Source organism: Aptenodytes patagonicus, chromosome 26, assembly GCF_965638725.1.
Source record: "Aptenodytes patagonicus chromosome 26, bAptPat1.pri.cur, whole genome shotgun sequence".
Taxonomy (NCBI): Eukaryota; Metazoa; Chordata; class Aves; order Sphenisciformes; family Spheniscidae; genus Aptenodytes; species Aptenodytes patagonicus.
The window spans coordinates 764333-783351 of record NC_134974.1 but is presented as its reverse complement, the minus strand read 5'-3'; the positions used below and the strand labels follow the sequence as shown (position 1 = coordinate 783351).

General features: G+C 55.0%; 3 protein-coding genes across 3 annotated transcripts; 1 reads left to right on the top strand and 2 right to left on the bottom strand.

Moving 5' to 3' along the window:
• Positions 1-217: 217 nt before the first annotated feature.
• On the top strand, positions 218-3952 carry TMEM79 (transmembrane protein 79). Its single transcript, XM_076359886.1, has 4 exons — positions 218-315; positions 1277-2119; positions 2904-3117; positions 3411-3952. Exons 2-4 carry the CDS (start codon positions 1387-1389, stop codon positions 3613-3615), a joined length of 1152 nt encoding a protein of 383 aa, XP_076216001.1. The 5' UTR covers positions 218-315; positions 1277-1386; the 3' UTR covers positions 3616-3952.
• A 937-nt stretch (positions 3953-4889) lies between these two features.
• Positions 4890-8756, bottom strand: GLMP (glycosylated lysosomal membrane protein). Its single transcript, XM_076360063.1, has 6 exons — positions 8667-8756; positions 7616-7873; positions 7118-7300; positions 6740-6958; positions 6291-6568; positions 4890-5960 (listed from the first exon to the last, which is right to left on the bottom strand). Exons 1-6 carry the CDS (start codon positions 8754-8756, stop codon positions 5792-5794), a joined length of 1197 nt encoding a protein of 398 aa, XP_076216178.1. The 3' UTR covers positions 4890-5791.
• A 396-nt stretch (positions 8757-9152) lies between these two features.
• On the bottom strand, positions 9153-17338 carry CCT3 (chaperonin containing TCP1 subunit 3). The gene is made up of 14 exons (XM_076359834.1): positions 17218-17338; positions 15828-15889; positions 15310-15360; positions 15151-15213; positions 14457-14553; positions 13939-14056; positions 13563-13749; positions 12929-13078; positions 12320-12452; positions 11751-11832; positions 11445-11625; positions 10910-11155; positions 10166-10297; positions 9153-9386 (listed from the first exon to the last, which is right to left on the bottom strand). The coding sequence occupies exons 1-14, from the start codon at positions 17246-17248 to the stop codon at positions 9282-9284; spliced, it is 1638 nt and encodes a 545-aa protein (XP_076215949.1). The 5' UTR covers positions 17249-17338; the 3' UTR covers positions 9153-9281.
• Positions 17339-19019: the final 1681 nt, after the last annotated feature.

Sequence of the window (19019 nt, the reverse complement as noted above, 5' to 3'; positions counted from 1 at the left end):
GGAAGGGGGATGTGCTGCCCTGTGCTTGCCCTTACGTGGTGGCTGTCCCACTCCGCGGAAGGGCCTACTGAGGACATGTCCCTGAGCGCGGGATGGGCTGGGGAGCCGGCAGAGGACTGAGGGGGCCGCCTGCGGGCTCAGCGCTGCGTCGGGCGAGGCTGCTGCGCCTGCCCTGTTTGGCCTGGCCCCACCTTAGCTGGTTAAACAGGTTTGAAGTCCAGACGGTGGAGAGACCGTGGAAGCGTTTTGCAGGCTCCCAGCACAGCTGCCGCCGCTGCACAGCCCCTAGGCCCATGGCCTCTCGCCTCTCTCCAAGTAAGTTTTGCAGTGAGGGGAGCCCGGTGCCAGCTTCCTCCCATGTCCCATGGGGCGATTAGTGAGTGGGGCTGGGAGAGGGGAGGTGGAGGTGGGCGAGAGACAGGAAACTGCTTTAGCCATGCTCCCTTGTGCGGACCTCGGATGAAGCCCCATGCCACTCTGTGCCTCAGTTTCCCCCTTCCCCATGGCCAGGCCAGGGCTCTTTCTGGGGGTGCAGGGATGAATGCGCCCAGAAGGGAGGGAGAGAGAAAGAGATTTTCATGCAGAAGGCTCCCGTGCCCGCAGCCAGCAACACCTGGGGTGGGCTGAGAGACGGGGATCCCCTGCTAAGAGGGAAAAATGTGAGATTTCTGCCTGGATCTCCTGCTCCCCCACAGCAAGTGGCACCTGGCAGCCTCCTGTGCCCGCCCCAGGTCAGTCTCAGCCACAAGAAGCAGCAAATCTGGCTTATCCTGGCTTTAGCTGTGGTTCTTAAATGTGGCCTGGCTAGCTCTCCCCAAGTATCGGGGCTCGGCTGATGCTGGCGTGGGACAGAGCTGCGGGTGGAGCCAGTTGCATTGGCCAAGCAGTGTCCAGCTCCCCCGAGTCACAAGGCTCGTGCCCAGCCAGAAACCCCAGGATGTTTGGCCAGGTGGGGAAGATATTCCCAGGCTGCCCCCATTTTGCAGCCAGACCCTCACACCTGAGGCTCACCAGGCGCCCAGCTCTGGGCAATGGTGCCCACACATGTTACCACAGCCCTGATCCCGCTGCCATGGGCTGGGTGCGCTGGCGGGGCGTGAGAGCATGGGGACGCTAGGCTCTGCTTTCTCCTAATAGTGGAAGGGCAGGCAGGTGATGGGGACTCCAGGGGTGGTGGCTGCCAAGTTGCACCCCATGTTGTAGCTGGGGCTGTGTGCATGACCCCAAACCTCTCATTTCTGCTGTTTTTTTGTCTGTCTCCTTTCTCCTGGCGCAGGGTGAAGCAGAAGAGACGGGAACCCAGTCCCCTCTTGGCACGCCAAAACGCAGGAGACTTTCTTGCCAGTCCCCAGCTGCATCCCCAGCGGTACTGAGCCGGCCACTCTCATGGCTGCTGCTGACCCCATCCTGCCCCCTGAGGAGGTGGCTTTGCTGGAGCTGGGGAAGGTGGCCCTGGCTGCCCCGCTGGACAAGGTACCACCAGCCCCGGATGAACACCCAGGGGACCCTGATGCCACCCTGCCATGGGACCGGTGCCAGCACAGTGCCCAGGGCCAGTCAGAGCCCACGGAGACGAAGAGGCGCTCAAGTCCTGAAGGGGGCCATGAAGATCTGGAGGAGGCTGCTCTCACCTACCCCCCAGCTGAGGCCAAAGACGAGGAAGCCCCCGGGCTGCCCGTGATGGCGGCCCACGTCTTTGTGCCCATCGACCCACAGTGCATTGAGCGGACACCCGGCAAGCAGAAGCAGCAACCCGCCCCATGGCCCCGGGAGGAGGGCAAGGGGGGCTATGTCCCCCACAGCGACAGACCCGACAGCCTCCGCCAGAAGCAGGTCTTCCTTCCCATCGGCCCCTCGCACTACAGGGACCCACTGGGCTTTGAGGGGCGAGTGGCCAAGCCACCGACCGAGGGGCCACAGTGCCCATGTGCCAGGGACTGCAGCACCGGCAACCTCAAGGCTGTGGCCTCGGTGGTGGGGGCCCTGCTCCTCTGCCCCTGCCTCGTCTACGGGGCCTATGTCTTCCTGCCTTTTGACGCCCCACTGCTGCCCACCGTCAGCGCCCGCCTGGTCTACACGCTCCGCTGTGCCGCCTTTGCCACATTCCCCATCATTCTGGGTGAGCCATGGGGTTGGCATACAAAGCCCTTCGCCCCCATCACTGGGCTGCATTAGCCCCAGGGGAGCGGGGGCTGTGGGGAGTGGTGAGTAGAGCTGGGGCTGAGCTCTTTGCAGCTCCACTGCTCCCACCAGGAGCAGCAGACTGAGTTTTCCTACCCTCTTCCCACCCCGTTGCATCTCTCTCATGAACATTACTGTGTTCAGTTTTGGGCCCCTCACTCCAAGAAGGACGTCGAGGTGCTGGAGCGTGTCCAGAGAAGGGCAACGAGGCTGGTGAGGGGTCTGGAGAACAAGTCTGATGAGGAGCGGCTGAGGGAACTGGGGTTGTTCAGCCTGGAGAAGAGGAGGCTGAGGGGAGACCTCATCGCTCTCTACAACCACCTGAAAGGAGGTTGTAGCGAGGTGGGGTCGGTCTCTTCTCCCAAGTAACAAGCGATGGGACGAGAGGAAACAGCCTCAAGTTGCGCCAGGGGAGGTTTAGGTTGGACGTGAGGAAAAATGTCTTTCCTGAAAGAGTGGTGAAACATTGGAAGAGGCTGCCCAGGGAAGCGGTGGAGTCCCCATCCCTGGAGGTATTTAAAAGACGAGTAGATGCGGCACTTAGGGACATGGTTTAGTGGGCATGGTGGTGTTGGGTCGACGGTTGGACTCGATGATCTTAGAGGTCTTTTCCAACCGCAATGATTCTATGATTCTATGATTCTCTCTGGTCCTCCCCCAGCCCTTGGGCCCCAATGCAGTTTCACTGCGCGCCTGCTCAGCCCCTCTCTCTGCCCCCCCAGGGATGATCGTCAGCGGCATCTCCCGCCTCTGCTCCTCTGCACTGGAGCCCTTTGGGGAGCTGCAGCGGGAGGTGGAGATCCACCGCACCTACGTCTCCCAGTCAGTCCATCTCTTCATCCTCTACTTCTTCAACATGGCTGTGCTGGCCACCTACCTCCCACACGAGGCCCTCAAGCTCATCCCCCTGCTCACAGGGCTTTTTGCCATCTCCCGGTAAGTGGCTCCTTCACACTACCTGGGCTGCAGCAGTGCCCAGCGTGCAAATGGGGTCTGTCAGTGCTTGCAAACACTGTGACTTGGTGCAAACTCCCGCTCTGGCAGTGCCTCATCTGGCCAATGACAGCCAGGAAAGCTGGCACAGGGGAAGGGTTGCTCCATCCCTCATCCCACTTCCCGCAGCGGCCACGCCTGGCAAAACCTCACTGGGGTCAGAACGCCCGAGCGAAGCTGGGTGCCAGTCCCAAGACATCGCCCTCGCTGAACCCATACCTCTCTGCCCTCTCCAGGTTGATTTACTGGCTGTCGTACGCCATCGGGCGCTCCTTCCGTGCCTTTGGCTTCAGCATGACCTTCCTGCCCCTCCTGGCCATGCTACTCTGGAACCTTTACAGCATGTTCATCCTGGAGCCTGAAAACCTCCTTGCTGTGGCAGCGCCACAGCCTGAGGACCGCTCCAAGGATAGTGGAGCCAAACTCCGGTACTGGGGGTGAGAGAGACTCTGGGAAGATGGGGAGCCTGGACCCTGCGGTGCAGGGGGGTTGAGCCCTCCTCACTGCCCTGCCTTGTGAGCCCTGAAGGTGGCGGGGTGTAGGCAGATCTGGCTGGGCCCCTGCTCCCTGCCCAGACCCAGCAAGGTTTTGCTGGGCACCCGGGGCTGATAGAGCAAAGCTGTTTTTACAGCTCCCTCTGTACTGGGAGTTTCCTGCAGGAGGGTGAACAGGGCCTGGAGCAAGACCCAGTGAGCCCTGTTCCGTGAGGATGGGTTGGGGTGGGAATTACCTAACCTCCTGCTGGAACTGGCTTTGCCTAATAAAGCCCTTCAACAAATGGCTCTGTGGCTGGTTTGGGGAGGGTGGGTTAAATCACCCTAGGAATTGCTGCTGCCAGGACTTGTAGCTTTGCCCACGGGATGCCATCATCCAGCCCCAAAATGATGTTTCCAAGAGGGGACAAAATGATGTTTCCCCAAACTGTCCATCTTCCAGTGCTGCAACAGCACCCCAGCCCTGCATCCTGCTCCTGGGTCCCCGCATGGTGGTGTGGCCAGTCCTGCCCAGCTTGTCCCTCCTCCTCTTCCTCCCGGCAGAGATTCAGCACCTGGTTCACAAACCAGTTGGCCGGGTAGGAGGGAGGGAGCCCTGCCCCAAGGAGGGATGCGGGGAGAAGCTGGGATGGGCGAGATGGCACCAGGCTCGCCGCTGCCTAGGGCTGGGGACGGCCGATCCCCTCCAGGACAGGCACCCAGCCTGCACCCCTCAGGGCACCGGGCCCCACCTTGGAGTCCTTTGCAGACGTGAAGGGACCCCAGGGAGTCCAGCCCCATGCAAGTCTGATTGTCTCGGTTCTCTGATTCTCAGGCATAACCCAAACCAGTTAAAAATCCACCAAATAAAGGGAAAGCCCCTCCATCCCTAGATCTGCCAAATGTTTGGCTTGTCCCGCCTCCCATGCCCGAATGCTGTATCACAGGAGCAGTTCACCCGCTGCAGCCCAGCCGAGTCAGAGAATGGGAACAGTCTTACTCTTTCAAATGCACTTCTCAGCAGGGATATGGCCCACAGCCTGGGCTCGCGCTGACCCCACGGCTCACAGGCAAAACCACCCCAGAGCACCACAGGCTGCTGCAGGGCATGAGTCAATCCGGGGGCAGGGAGCCTCCCTCCTCTCGTTGGCTCCTGCTGAGCTCCAGCACCCTTTAATTCCTGCGAGGCCCGAGAGCTGCTCTCCTTGCGCTCGCCCATAGTGCAGTGTTTCCACAGGAAACTGCTCTTAGAAATCCACTTTATTTGGTCAAAGACAAGTCAGTGATAGAGAACATGAAAACCCAGCACACCCCCGTGTTATGTGGTACCTCTGCAAACACCGAGCAGCCACAGACCACGCTTGCCCCATGGCTTCAAGCACCTGGATAGCACCTCTGAGCCAGCCCTGCAGCGCCAGCGGCTGCAGCTGACTGAGGGCAAGGCGAGATCAGCCCTTTTTGGGCTGACAGGACGTACCTGAGCTCAAACAGCTGCTGCAAAGCAGCGCTGGGTTTCCCTCTTGCACCAGCAGCCCTCACCGAGGCCAGCACAGCAGAAAGTGCCTGTTGGGGACTGAGGAGTCCATGAGTCCCAGGTGGGTTGAGGGGGGCTGTTCTGGGATGCCCCCAGCACGGCGAGACGCAGCAAGGCACCCTGCTCACTGGCAGGAGCAGCACCGGTCCCCAGCCCTGTCCTCCAGCCCTGCTCCTGGGTCGGAGCCACCCAAGCAACCCTGGAGTGCTCTGAAAGTGGCACAGGACAGGGCACAGCCAGTCCCAGCCGTTGCTTGGCTGCAGACATGACAACAGTGGTTTTATCCCTTGGGAGAAGGAGGATCTTTCCGTGGCTCAAGGCAACCCTGACCAACTCCACCCAGTCACTTCCCTTGGCTGGATGGATCAGGAAAAAACAGCAAAAGAAGTGTAATCAGGTGCAGGATCTGGGCAGTAGGAGGGAGCAAGACAAGAGGGATACTCGACGTGGGCAACTGTTGCAAACGTTGCCCTGGTCCCCTCTGAGCCTGGACTGCAGGGACGGAGCGGAGGACAAAGAGGAGATTGCAGGCATTGGAGCCCCTGCAGCAGCCGCGGTCGTTTCCTGGCGACAAGAACGATCCCGGGGGTCTCTCCAAGGACCGTCCCATTCAGTTGATGGGCTCATACTCAGAGTAGCGTTTCCTCTGAGCAAAGAGGACCACGCAGCTGCCCACCAGGAGCATCACCATGGGGGTGCCCAGTGCCACGGCCATGATGGAGATGACGAGGGGGGAGAAGGTGTCCTTGGGGGGCTGCCCAAATCCCAGCAGCGCCGACCTGCAGGAGGGGATGAGACAAATCAGCCATGGAGATGGGGACCAGCTGTGTCCCACGGGTGGAATATCTGGGGCTTTCTACCCCGACAGGGTCTGATCAAGATTTCTTGGCAGGATCCCGCGTGCGGCAGGAGAGGGTCTCCCAGACTGGGGGAGGGGTGAAGGAATGTGCCAATAAACTGCAAAACTCCTTGCTGTGGGATCACAAGAAAACACGGACTTTTGAAAGGAGACAAGTTATTAGAGAAACCCTCTAACACAGCAGTTCCCCAAACTGCAAGTTATTAGTGGCTGGGAGAGCATAATTTCATGCACAATGGAGCCCACTCACCAGCTGAGGTAGCGCTTCTCCTGGTAAACCTTTCCGTCCTCTCCCCCAAAAGAGATATTGATGGCACTGACGGTGTAGGTGCTGCCTACACCCTCCCCAAAGTAGGCGTGGACAATGCCGGACATGGGCAGGGTCCAGTTGGCTGCTTGCAGGCCGCGAGACCGGCACTGGATGCTGTCTTCGCGTCCGGGGGTCTGGGAGCCGTAGGCTGTCGCCTTCCACTGCAGGAAGCTGAGCGTGGAGCTGTCATTTTGGGACTTGGCTACCAGGGAGAGCATCTGGTGGAGGGAGAGGAACCGGCGGTGAAGTGAGGACAGCAGATGGTCTTCATGCCAGGGTGAGCCATAGCGGGGAGCCACGGGTTGCCCAGGCTGCTTGCTCCAGATCCCGCTCACCCTCGTTCCTGCAGCAGGGGATGTCCCCAGGCCCCATGCTCACCCCACACTTACCTCGAAGATGGTGGGAGTGTACTCATCGTCGATGGAGCGTGTCGAGCGCAGCTTCTGCACCACCCCTGTCTCCTCCACCGTGGCCAACTCCAGCACAAATCGGGAGCTGTTGCCCCGCGGCGCCACCCCAGCCAGGACAAACTCCACTTTAGAGCTGTTTGCCGTGTGCAGGAGGCTGGGCAGGGGCCCGTCACGGCCACTGGCCTCGTAGGCTGTCACCTGCAAGGGACACAGGTCAGAGGGACAGCACGATCACCGGTTGGGACACCAAGGAGCAACATTCCCTCTCTAGAAGGTGCTTTGGACACGATATTCACTGTGTTCTCCCTACAACATCCCAGCGCAGTATATACTCGTTCTCTGCCCCTGTGGACTTACCCGAAATGCCAGGCTGCCGTTGGAGAAGCTGCCACTGGGGTCAGTGGCTGGGATGCCTGTGAACTCAGCCGTCAGGGCCGTGTGGTTCAGGGTGTGATTGACGCTGTCCCAGGAAAAGTCAGACAGGTCGTATGTGGGGTAGAAGAGCTCTTCTAGCGTTTTGGCCTCGCTGTACTCAAACACCTAGGGAGAAGGAAGGGGAGAGGGGCTGGGAGCCAACAGCAGGTGCCGCGCACACCACCACTTTGTGCTACGGTCCCCGGGCTGCCGTGCACCGGGCTGCCACTGCCACCAGGGATAGGAAGGAGCTGCCTTGGCCAAACATCTCAAGGCACCATCGCAGCTCAAGGCAGAGACAACCAGGGTAGGACACACAAGGGGCCATTTCGCTGCAGCTGGGAAAGCTGCCAATGGACCTGCTCTGCCCCAAACAACCCCCCGCGCTCCCTCCGCCACAGGGCAGCTCTCCCGGAGCAGGGCCACCTTCCTCAGTGGTACCTTGGTGAAGACAACGGCAGTGGAGTAGACAACACTGCTGGGAGGGTCGATCCAGATGGCGCCTGCAGGAGTGGGCGAGAGCAGCTGGGTCCAGTTGACGCACAGGGTGCTGCTCCTGCTCGCTGTAGCCACGAGCAGCACCGTGGGGGCCCCAATACTGCTCCAGATGTAGTGCAGGGTGTCACTGGGCCCAACCGCCCGCACATGAAGCAGGTTGACAGAGGAGTTGTTCCAGCCAGGGTTGTACTGCATCGACACCTGCAGAGGGAGGACAGGTCTCAAGGGGACTCGGTCCTACCCAGCGCGGGACAATTCCAAATGCACGGCTTCCTGTGGGGCAGGCAGCCCCGGTCTGGTTAGACACGGGCACGTGAGCTGCCTCGGCTTCCCTGCGGGCTCTGCAGGCAACGAAGCCCTGCCGTGGCCCAAGTGTTGCTAAACGAGCTCGGTCAGCATTTCGCATCCGGCTGTTTCGGAACAGCTTTCGGGCAGCGAGCCACTTCCCTGCCCACAGCCATCGTGCTCCCACCGGATCGGGACACAGTGGGGAGACAAGGGACAGAGGCGGGTGGCACCGGGATGCGTGGCAGCAGGACAGGGGCTGGCAGCAGAGGGTCCCCAGACACGGGTGACGCACAGCGTCCTGTGTGGCAAGACGGAGGGAAGGGCAGGTTCCCTCCAGCTCTGGCCTGAACCCCGGGGGTGGGATTTGCTTGGCGCGGGGGCAGGGAGACCCGAGGAAGCCCCTCTCCTCCCCAAACCCCGAGCGTTTGGGCCGCAGCATCGGCATCGCTGGGGCCGGGCGGGATCGCGGGAGGGCTCCAGCCCAGCCCCCTGCTCCGAGCAGGATCAGGCCTCCGAGGCTTCCCCCCGGGCGCTCCACGGGGGAAGGCGGGTTACGCGAGGGCCCGGCCCGGTCCCACCCACGGGTCGCAACGCAGAGGGAACGGGAGGAGTCCCAGACCAGAGGCTGGAGACCGTGGCGGGCGCTCCGAGACCCGGTGCCCCCCACTACCGCCCGTCACCTCCCGTCCCCGCTGCCCCCGCTCACCTGCCGGCCACCCCCGGCCCCGCCGGGCCCCGCGCCCCCCCGGCCGCCCGCCGCCAGCAACGCCGCCAGCAGCTGCACGCTTGCCGCCATGTTGCGATCCCACCCGCTCACGTGACCGCTCGGAGACCTGCCCCCCCCCCCCCCCCTTAAGGCGCCTCGCGGGAGACTCTTAAAGGAGCCGCCGCCCTCCAGAAAGATTTTGGGGGTGGAGAAGGTCGTGCCAGCGGCCGCGGGGGGTGTCCCCTCCCCTCCCCGGGCCAACCCAGGCCCGCACCATTAACCCTCCCAGCAGCACCCGGCCCTGCGCCCTCCCCCCGACCTGCATTAATCACGCAGAGGGGCTGAAAGGAGGCGGTTTATTTTTGAGGCAAACGGTAAGGAGATGTTACGGTCCAGAGACTTAAATTAGCATCAGTATGTCCACCCGGAGCAGGGGCACTTACACGACCCATCAGCCCTCTCCCCACCTCTGTGGGTTTCCCCCCCCCCCCCCCATCCCTCCCCCAGACTCGTGACAAACATTTCCCCAGCTCAGCCTCAGGACAGGGTTGCTTCGTCAGGCTCTTCCCAGTCGAGTCCGAGGTGCCCGGTTCTTCCCAGCGGCGACTCAACCCCTTATTCCTGGGCTGCCTCCGGCGCAGCGGGCTGCTTGCTTTGATCATCACCCTTCTTTTTGTGCCCCGAAACAATGTCATCGATGCGGAGGAGGAGAACTGCAGTCTGGGGAGAAGCCCCATACCCAGGGCTAGTCAGGAGCTCATCACAAAGAACAAAATCCAATCCACCCAGCTTTCACACCAAAAGAACCATCTGCCTTTGATTAAATGATTCTCTCGGCACAGCACATGGCGGCACAGCACGATGGAAAGGCCACGGTGCCCATCAAGGCAGGTGGGAGCAGTCAGCGGCTCCGGCACCTGGCAGGGACGCCCCATGGAGAAGGGGACACCGATTGTTTCTAGTTGACTGACAAGAAAGGGACGCAGCATCCCTTCAAGCAACTGCCTTTGATCCAACACCAGCGAGTGAATGCTCAAAATGTGATCTTTTAACAAGGAGAGGGCAGCTTACGCAAGGCCGCTCAGACGATCCAGAGGACAGAAGCTCCCAGGGCCGCTGACTGGATTCCAGCACATTGCTGGCACTGAATTTCTCAGTCACGGCTCCGGCTGTCACTCGGAGCAGCCCATCCTTGTGGGACTAACTAGCTGGCACAGTTTGCAGAAAAAGGTGGGATGGAACACAACAAATTTTAGCCACAGATCCAAAAAAAAAAAAAAAAAAAAAAAATCAACCCTTCTGAAAGCCCGAATATGGGCTCCCACGGGTGCCGCATCCCTCATCACGCCTCCTGCGTCAGCGAGCTGAAACACTGGCACGCACCACGCTCAGTTTGTGGTGCTTACCCAAACATCCAAGGGCACAAGCACTGACATTCCCCTCTCCCAAAAGACGTGCTGCAGAGGCTCTTCAATTTCTGCCCCCCCCCCCCCCCTTACCTCGACCGCTGTTTTGTAGGTTTGCAATTTGACTGCTAAAGGCTCCCAGATGCCCAGGTCCTTCATATCAACCAGGGCACCAGTCTCACCATTCACTCCCCACGTCTGGCTGCCTTCTTGAGTGTGTTTTGCCTGCAAGCAGAACGACAGGTCACCACCGACGGAGTGAGACAGCAAATTCACCTTTGGAAACTCAAACCGACCACGGGCTCAGGAAAATAGTAAAAGGTCATTAGAGTTTTCTCAATTTCGGAGTTTATACAAGAGCACGTTACCGAGCACCACTTGAAACGCTTAGTTATATCAGAAGTTAGACTTGGAGATATTCCCTCTCGTGCCATCCAATCTAGTCTCAAAGGAAGAATTTTGATTTTGTTCACCCTCAGGGTTTTGTTGTTTTGGTTTTGAACTGGTACCTCAAACAAGCTATTTAATTCCATTTTCATGCTTTCAAATTCAGCACAAAACTGCAGTAAAAATGTTTGCAGCCCAGCTAATGCAAAAAAGAAAACAACCAACAAGCATCTTTCGGTCACCTTCAACGGATCGGTTACTTCAACACAGGTTTCCTGTCATGTTGCCTGCAACCTCAATGATTCTATGATTCTACTAAAAAGCTGCACCCTCACAGCCTGACAAGCTGCCCCCACAAGGGCACTGCTATGGAAAGATGATCGATCTGAGGGGCAGGACACAGCAGGAAGGGGCCGATCTCTTCAGATGAGCCCATGCTACACGCCTTACCCTGAGCGAGGTCAGCACACGGATGGTACTAGCACCACAGTTCTGGATCAGTGTTCGGGGAATGACTTCCAGAGCCTGGGCTACCGCACGGTAGGGCCACTGCTCCACGCCCGTCATGCCTTTGGACTTCTCTGTCAGCGCGTGGGAAACGGCCATTTCGGTAGCTCCCCCTCCTGGCACCAGCTGCGGGTCGATGAGGACATTGCGACACACCTGCATGGCATCCTGAAGGTTGCGCTCTACCTCCTGCAACAGGCATAAGGGCACAGATTCATCGGTTGCAGGGAACTGTAGCACACCACCAGCTGAAAGTACAGCCCGCAGTCTGCCGGGCTGGTTCCTCTGCAGCGTACGAGTTTTGCCTTCACTGTACAGCCCAGCCCACAAGATGAGAATTCTTTGTTGCTCTAGGACCCAGAGGAAAACTCGCGCTTGCTTTATTTGCACACAACAGCTGCTCAAAGGCAAGCAATGACTTACTGACACCAAGAAGGTGGCCAGGACCGGAGGGGAAGCAGAACATGTAATAACTTACTGCCAGGATTTCCTTGCTGGCTCCACGCAGAATGATAGTGCAAGCCTTGGGGTCTTTGCAATCAGTGATGAAGGCAAAATACTCGTCTCCTATTTTTTTAACTTCAAAGAGCCTGGCTCCAGTTCCCACATCCTCCTCCCGCAGCTCATCTGTGCGACTCACAATGCGAGCTCCGCAGGCCCTAGCACACAAACAACAGCCAAGTTAGACGCTCACAAATAAGAACTGGGGAGAAAGGGGAGAGAAGAATGAAAACGCCATGCCACAGACAGCAAGAATGGGCTCCAGTGAGGAGACAGCGTTCACCTGGCAATCCTGTTATTGTCTGTCTTTCTCACTCTGCGGATCGCGGTGATGTTGGCTTTCATCAGGTAGTGTTGGGCCAAGTCTGAAATCAGGTTTGTGGAATTTTATTGATGAATCAGCGGTATCATGACAAACTACGTGTCTTTGAAGTAAAAAGGGTTACGGAAAGAAAAAACTAAATGCAGCTTCTTAAACCAAGCTGCAAGGCAAAATTACAGTGCAGCTTTCCATGGTTTGCTAGACTCATCCTCACTTATATTTCGATACCGTTTTCAAATGCTAGAAAAGCAAAATATTATTTTAAGTGTCCATGAGGACACTTAAAGTGTCCTGAAGTGTCTTGAGGTTTCAAGAACCAACTTCAATGCCTGCAACGTAGAACTATTTGCTAGAAAGCTAAAAACCAAAACAAAAACAGGGTCACATTCAAAATCAGGTTTGTGTTGTGGGGTGGTTTTTTGTGTGGTTTTGGTTTTGTTTTTTTTTTAAAAGTTACTGAACGGTGCATTTAATACAGCGTGAACCTTATTAAGATGAATTCAACACAAAGAGAGATCATGTGTTATTACCAGAAATTCCTTTTTCTGTGATGACCAGATCTGGCTTGACTCTCATCAGATCCTCGCAAATCTGCTGAATGTACTCTTCCTCCATCTGCAGGATGCGGGCAAAGTCTTCCTCCCGTGTTATTTCAATATCAGTCTGCACAGAAAGAGGTGTAAATATCTCACTGTATTCCTCCCAACCCTTCACCAAGTTAGACACAGATCCCCCGGCTTGAGCGATCTTAACTCCTCCAATATTGCCTGGGGAAGAATTAAGGAGAACTACACAATGAAAAATACTGATCAAGTAAACTGTGACACTGTGCCAGCTTAACATTAGTGTTAATTAAAGCACAGAAATATTTCTTCGACTCTTGACCATCCCTTAGATACAGAAATCACTGTAGCTACTTCAGTGAGTAAAAGCACTGTAGCCTCGGTTATATTTTTCTACCTTTTTCTCCAGGGTACTGAGCCCACAACAGAATTAGCCTACACGTGCAAAAGGTCTCTGAAAGGCAGAACACGAAGACAGCCTTCTGCCACTCATGCTTTTAACTAGCTACCTGGATTTGTTCACTTCACTAGTCTCAAATCAAGAGTTGCGGACATCTCTAACAGGATTTGCTTTACCTGGCTCTCTCCTTTCTTGTACTCCAGTGAACAATCCAGAAGGACAATGCGTGGATTCTTAATAAGGCGACGCATCCTGGGATGAGTTACATCCTTATTCACCATGATTCCACGCAAAACACACGACTCTTCACTAAAACCACCTGGAATCTGACAGACACAAGAAAGGGGGAAAACGAGGCAAGTCAGTCTACTCTATGAAAACCTGTATATCTGTGCTCCTGAAACTACCCATCCCCTGCGTGGAAAAAGGAAAACTCTCTCAAGTAACCATGATGCATCCAGGTCACAATCTGAGTTAATTTTAAGGGCATGCTGACTTAGATGAAGTGAAAAGCCGTCGAAGAACTTGAGAAACTGCTCACATGCTATTGCCTGGCAACACGTGTTTGGAAGATGGAAACCGAAACAACTTAAGTGATCTTTTTGACAAATATTCTATAAGAGTTGAAATAACTGCCCCTGTTTTCACTGGAAACCAGCAAGGCTGATAGCACTGACTAAAATATCCTCAAGGGTTATGTTGGCGGACTGCAGATCAGTAGCACAAAATTCTTCCCGGGGCATCCTAGGAACAACTAGTTCAGAATGAGAAAGGGGCACACAGATAAGAAATGGTTCAGGACACACTCACCTTTTCTACTTTTGCGTATTTTTTAATATCAATTTCCCTTCTGCCATTTTCTTCAAACTCCACAGTCTTAACAGCATCAAGAGCAATGCTACAGGCCAAGTCAGACCAGCGGTTTATTGCCTTGGTATTTATAGCACTCTTTATTATTTTAAGCATCATCTCTTTGTTGTTCACATCCACTGGAGTGCTGACACAAAGGAAAAACAAAACAGTAAACTGAGTATTACTCGAGGCTACAATCTATTCATAATTCCATCGAGTCCCTCTCCAATTATTTTAAGTTATATTTTACTAACATGATTCCCTGAAGAATCATCTTTAAGCAGTACAGAAACCCCATATCCCTTCTCTCTAACTCCCACCAGCCCATACTTACCCAATTTTCTTTAGAATACCGATCATGTCATCCAGAGCCTTACGATAAGCCCCAATGATCACAGTTGGGTGCATCTGCTGTTCGAGGAAGTGTTCGGCAACAGAAAGCATCTCTCCGGCTAATAAAAAAAAAAAAAAAACCCAAACAAAAAACATCAAAATTCCCCAGGTAAGTTAGTAGAACAATCAACAGTCAAGACAGGACAACAGCATACCAGACAAAAAGTATCTGCTGTCCACGTAGAGAGCTCCAACGTCATCAATACCTTTCTTTATACTTAACTGAGCTTATCTCAGGGAAAGAACACAACTTTCCAAAGCACGGAGCTGATCACCTAAGGGTCTAATGAACCTAGCATTCTCTTTTACAGTAAAAAAAAAAAAAAAGAATCAATTTTAGGGTTGGTAAATAACAAGTATCTGTCTCATTAAGGCACGCTTACTGGGCTGTGATGAGCAAAAAGGGAGAATTTCAGCCTTAACCCTTTATAAAAAGCATGTCTTATTCACTCTCCTTACCAAGGATGATTACAGATGTGGTCCCATCTCCAACTTCTTCATCTTGAGTACGGCTGATCTCTATCATTGATTTTGCAGCTGGATGCTGGACTTGAATCTGTACCGGAGCAAGGGGTATGTTTTTGTTCCAGAACACTAAAGCTGAAACTTCTCGCATTGCTCAATGGAACAAATACCACACCTTTTAAACAATCAAAGGCATTCTGTCCCAACTACAGCAAAGATTTTTCCTCCTTTTTGAGACTGAAAATAAGCCCTTGTATTTTGCAATATTGTATCTCCTGCAGTTTTTCAGGCACTACGATTTTTGGAATGTTAGTTCATCAGCACTTGCACCAGAAAGACGACAATGATTTTTTGGTCTAATTATTTAGCATTGTAACAGCAAGCATCTACTTGTAACGTTTTGATGCTTATTACAGCTACAATTACAATGGAATTTACACCAGTCTTGTAAAACCTCCATGAAAACTTACCACCCTGGGATCAAACCTAGTTTTCTGAGGAGGAAGAGCATTTGCTGGAAATATTTAATTCCTCCCCAGTAAGCACCCTTCTTGGTACTGCTGTTTAGTACTCGCTGGCTCTCAAGACAGGAGACGAAATAACATAGTTCCATTGGCAGCTATGTAACTGTACCCTGGAAGATTCCGACTCACATGTTAAGCAAGACAATCCTTTAGAGGAAACTTACTTCTCTAAGAATAGCATTGCCATCATTGGTCATCACAATCCCACCCATGGGGTCCAAAAGCATCTGCAACCGAAAGAGAAGCGGTATTTGCACTGACCTATAATACGTGTAGTGTTTCTAGTCAGTATGCAGCACAGGTCTTTCAGCAAAAGTTCTTACCTTCATCATAGCTCTTGGTCCTAAACATGTTCGGATAATGTCAGCAATAGTCTAGGGGGAACAAAAGAAACAAGGCAATACAGGAGGACATCAAAAAGTCTAAAAGAACCATAGTCTCTATGAAACAAGCAGCCACTGCAAAATTTAAGTGACCCAATAACTGCAGTTGCTTAGATGCAGCAGAAGTTAAGAATTGTGTGGGAATGAGAACACAGGGATTGTAAGAGCACTGGCACCACACTAAATTATTATCTAAATCAGATGTCAAAACTTACACACTTTCAGATTTTGCAGAGAAAGAGGTTTTGGTGGGTTCGTCCGTGTTCAGTTACATTGCACCTATTATTTTAACACTGAAAATTCATTTTCTATGCTTCTACTCTGGATTCATACAGACTAGAGAAAACATGCTTCAGATCCAGTTTTCCCTCTTAAATATATATATATATATGCACACACACACACTAGGAAAAAAAAAAAAAAAAGAATCAAAATAGCCTGACATGAAAATATGGTACCTTAGCAGCAGTGATGTTTCCAGTCTGGACTTTTCTTCCAGACTCACGTTTCATATTCTGACCTGAAGTGCATAGAAAAAAATGTTAAAGCACATATATTACTTAAATCTGATCTTACTAAGAAGTCCAAGACTGATACTGACAATGCATCAAAGATACCCCTCTCAGTCACACACACTTGATATAGGACCAGTTCTAAATTAAGAATTTGCGATATGAATACCACAGCCACTATAAGAAAGCATATTCATAGAAGAGTGTCGGTGAAAAACAACATTCCTTATTAAAACAGAATTCCTGATTAGCATCATAATTCAACCGAGACAAAACTTTGCAACCCTGAAATATAACCTATTCCCCCAAGAAAATCAAACAGCGGTGACTCACTAGAATTTGCAAGATCCCACAAAGCCTAGGAACTGCTGCACAGTAGTTTTCAGTCAAAAAAAGTTACAGATGCTCCCGCACAGTAAGTACAACAAGTGGTTTAAAATTAGGCTTTATACATCAGTGTTGCGCAGCCTTTGGCACGTTAGGGTGAGTAGCCACTGCTGTACCATAGGCTCACAAGCCTGTCTGGGGACCAGCTGTCAAAAGAGTCTGCCCTAAAGAATCTCTAGGCTTGGTGCTGCTTTCTTTTATTACAAGCCTAGATTGGATGAGCATAGATTTACTTCAGGAGTGGATGCTTGCGCACACAGATTTGTAAGACAGAGCAAAAGAAAGCAACGGTAAAAAGCAGTGCCAAGAATAAGGTAGGCGGGCCTACAGCAGAGGGGCCCTGGGTCACAACAGCCCGCCTCTTGGGTTAACGGTGAACAGAGCAGATGGCGAGGCGAGACCGAGAAACCCCAGCAGAAACAGACCCCCCAGGAAAGCCTCACGCTGGAGGGTGGCGAGAGTATCACAAAGCGCAAGGGGTTCAAATGGGACAGCACAAAGCAACACACGAGGAGACAACAGCTGAGAGAAGTCGAGATCCGTCAGGAAAGGTTTATGAGGAGCGGGGGCTCCGATGCCCCGAGACCTCCCGCGCAGGGAGCAAAGTGGGGCCGCGGGTGGAGGGGGGCACGGCCCATCAGGACCGGGCAGCGGCTGTGGAGAGCCTGCGGGGACCGACACGAGACAGTGAGGGGGCGGCTCGGGGCGTGCCGGGGGCGGGAGCCGGGGCCCAGCGGACCCCCCCCCCCCCCCCCCCCCGGAGGAGAGGGGGCCCGCGGCCCGGCCGGGGGTCTGTAAGGGAGTCCCCGGCCGCGAAGGGGAAGCAACATGGCGGCGGGGGATGTCAGAAGGGAAGGGGGACCCCTCCCCACCCCTCCCCTCGCCTCGCCCTCCGCCCCCGGGAGCCCCCCCCCCCCGGCAGGCCGGGCCGACCGGCGGCGACACTCACTGAGCACGAGGACAGGGCGCGGGCCCATCATCGCGGCGGCGGCTCGAGCGCGGGACCCGGCGCGGAACCTTCTGGAGACAGCGAGCGCGAGGCGGCCGCTTGGAGAACTGCCGCTTCACCCTGCCGCCGCACCCTACCCCGCCTCCCGCCCGCGACGACCAATCCCACCCCGCCCGGCGGGCCCGGCGTCCAATAAGGAGGCGGTGCTCCTCCCCGTCGCTCACAGCAGGTTCGGTTGAGAAGAGACGCCCCAGCGCATGGGGCCGCGGCGCGGTACTGCGCATGTGCGGGCTGCCGGCGCCGAGCATATGGACTGTGCGGGGGGGGACTCACTGCAGATACGCAAAGGGGCCGGAGGAGCAGCCGTTGGGCGGTCGCGTAGGGGACACTCCCCTGCCGCGCTCCCCGTTGCATCTGGAAGGCACCGGAGCCGGAATAAGACGGTTCCGCAGGCGAGCTGGGAGGCGGATCGGGGTCTCTGAGAACCGTGCGTGGAAGGGAAGTCCTCAACGTTCGCCCCCCTTCCTGTCTGCGCTATGGTCTCGCCCGCGCCGCGGCGCACCATGGGAGCGACAGGCTGCCGCGAGGCATGCTGGGAGCGGTAGTTCCTGGGGCAGCGGCCGTCCCCTGCGGCCTTCCCCAGCCGCGGCCACGCCGCGGCCCGGCTGCTCCTGAAGCGGAGCTGCCTGGCGGGAGCTGAGGCCCTCCCAGTGCCCCGGAGGCTCTGGTGTCCTCTCAGAGCAGAGCTCCTCGGCCTGCGGTTGTGAGGCATCCCCACAGCAGCCATTTCTGTCACGGTGCACTTTGTCAGGCCCGTCCAGTTGTTCCGTGTTAATTACAGGGAAAGAGGGCACAAAGCCGGTTCCGTTTGCCCTTTCACAGCCTGCACGCCTAGTGAACGGTTTCCAGCTTGTCTGATGGTTTTTTTTTTTTCCCCCCTCAAATTGTTCTGCTCAATAAATAACACGGCTTTTTGTCTTCCTCTCTCATAGCTACTCGCCTCTCTTCCAGCTCACGTGGACCTGCCAACTGTTAGCCAGGAAGAAAAATGTTTAGAAGTAGGTCGGATGCATTAACCTGATAGCCGACTGCTGCTTGAGTAAGGTGCTTTGTAGAGAAATTCAAGTTTCTTTGTAAAAAGCTCTAAGCTGCTTAGGCCAAGGATGGGTATTGGAAGAGGCTGCCCAGGGAAGGGGTGGAGTCCCCATCCCTGGAGGTATTTAAAAGACGAGTAGATGCGGCGCTGAGGGACATGGTTTAGTGGGCATGGGGGTGTTGGGTTGACGGTTGGACTCGATGATCTTAGAGGTCTTTTCCAACCTCAATGATTCTATGATTCTATGATTCTATTTTCTCGGTGTTTGTGTGATGGGGTCCTGGTCTATCCCCGCGCTGCAGCAAACCCTGCTGAGGTGTGGGAGAGAGAGAAGCCCAGCCCATGGTTACGCTGCCTCAGCGGCAGGTGGCTAACATTGATTTGAGCTCTGTGATGCTTTTCCATAGTCTGCAGCTTGGATAAGCTCTGCGTGCTTCAACAGGGAGAGAAGAAAGCGGGTGTGGGGAGAGCTGTTGGCAAAGGTTGGGAGCGGGGAGCTTCGATAAAGAGTACATGGTGGTACATGGAGCCAGCGGCTGGGGCCCAGGAGAGGTGTATTTGTGGGCGTATTTGAGGTGTATTTGTATTTCTGTCACGGTGCACTTTGTCAGGCCCGTCCAGTTGTTCCGTGTTAATTACAGGGAAAGAGGGCACAAAGCCGGTTCCGTTTGCCCTTTCACAGCCTGCACGCCTAGTGAACGGTTTC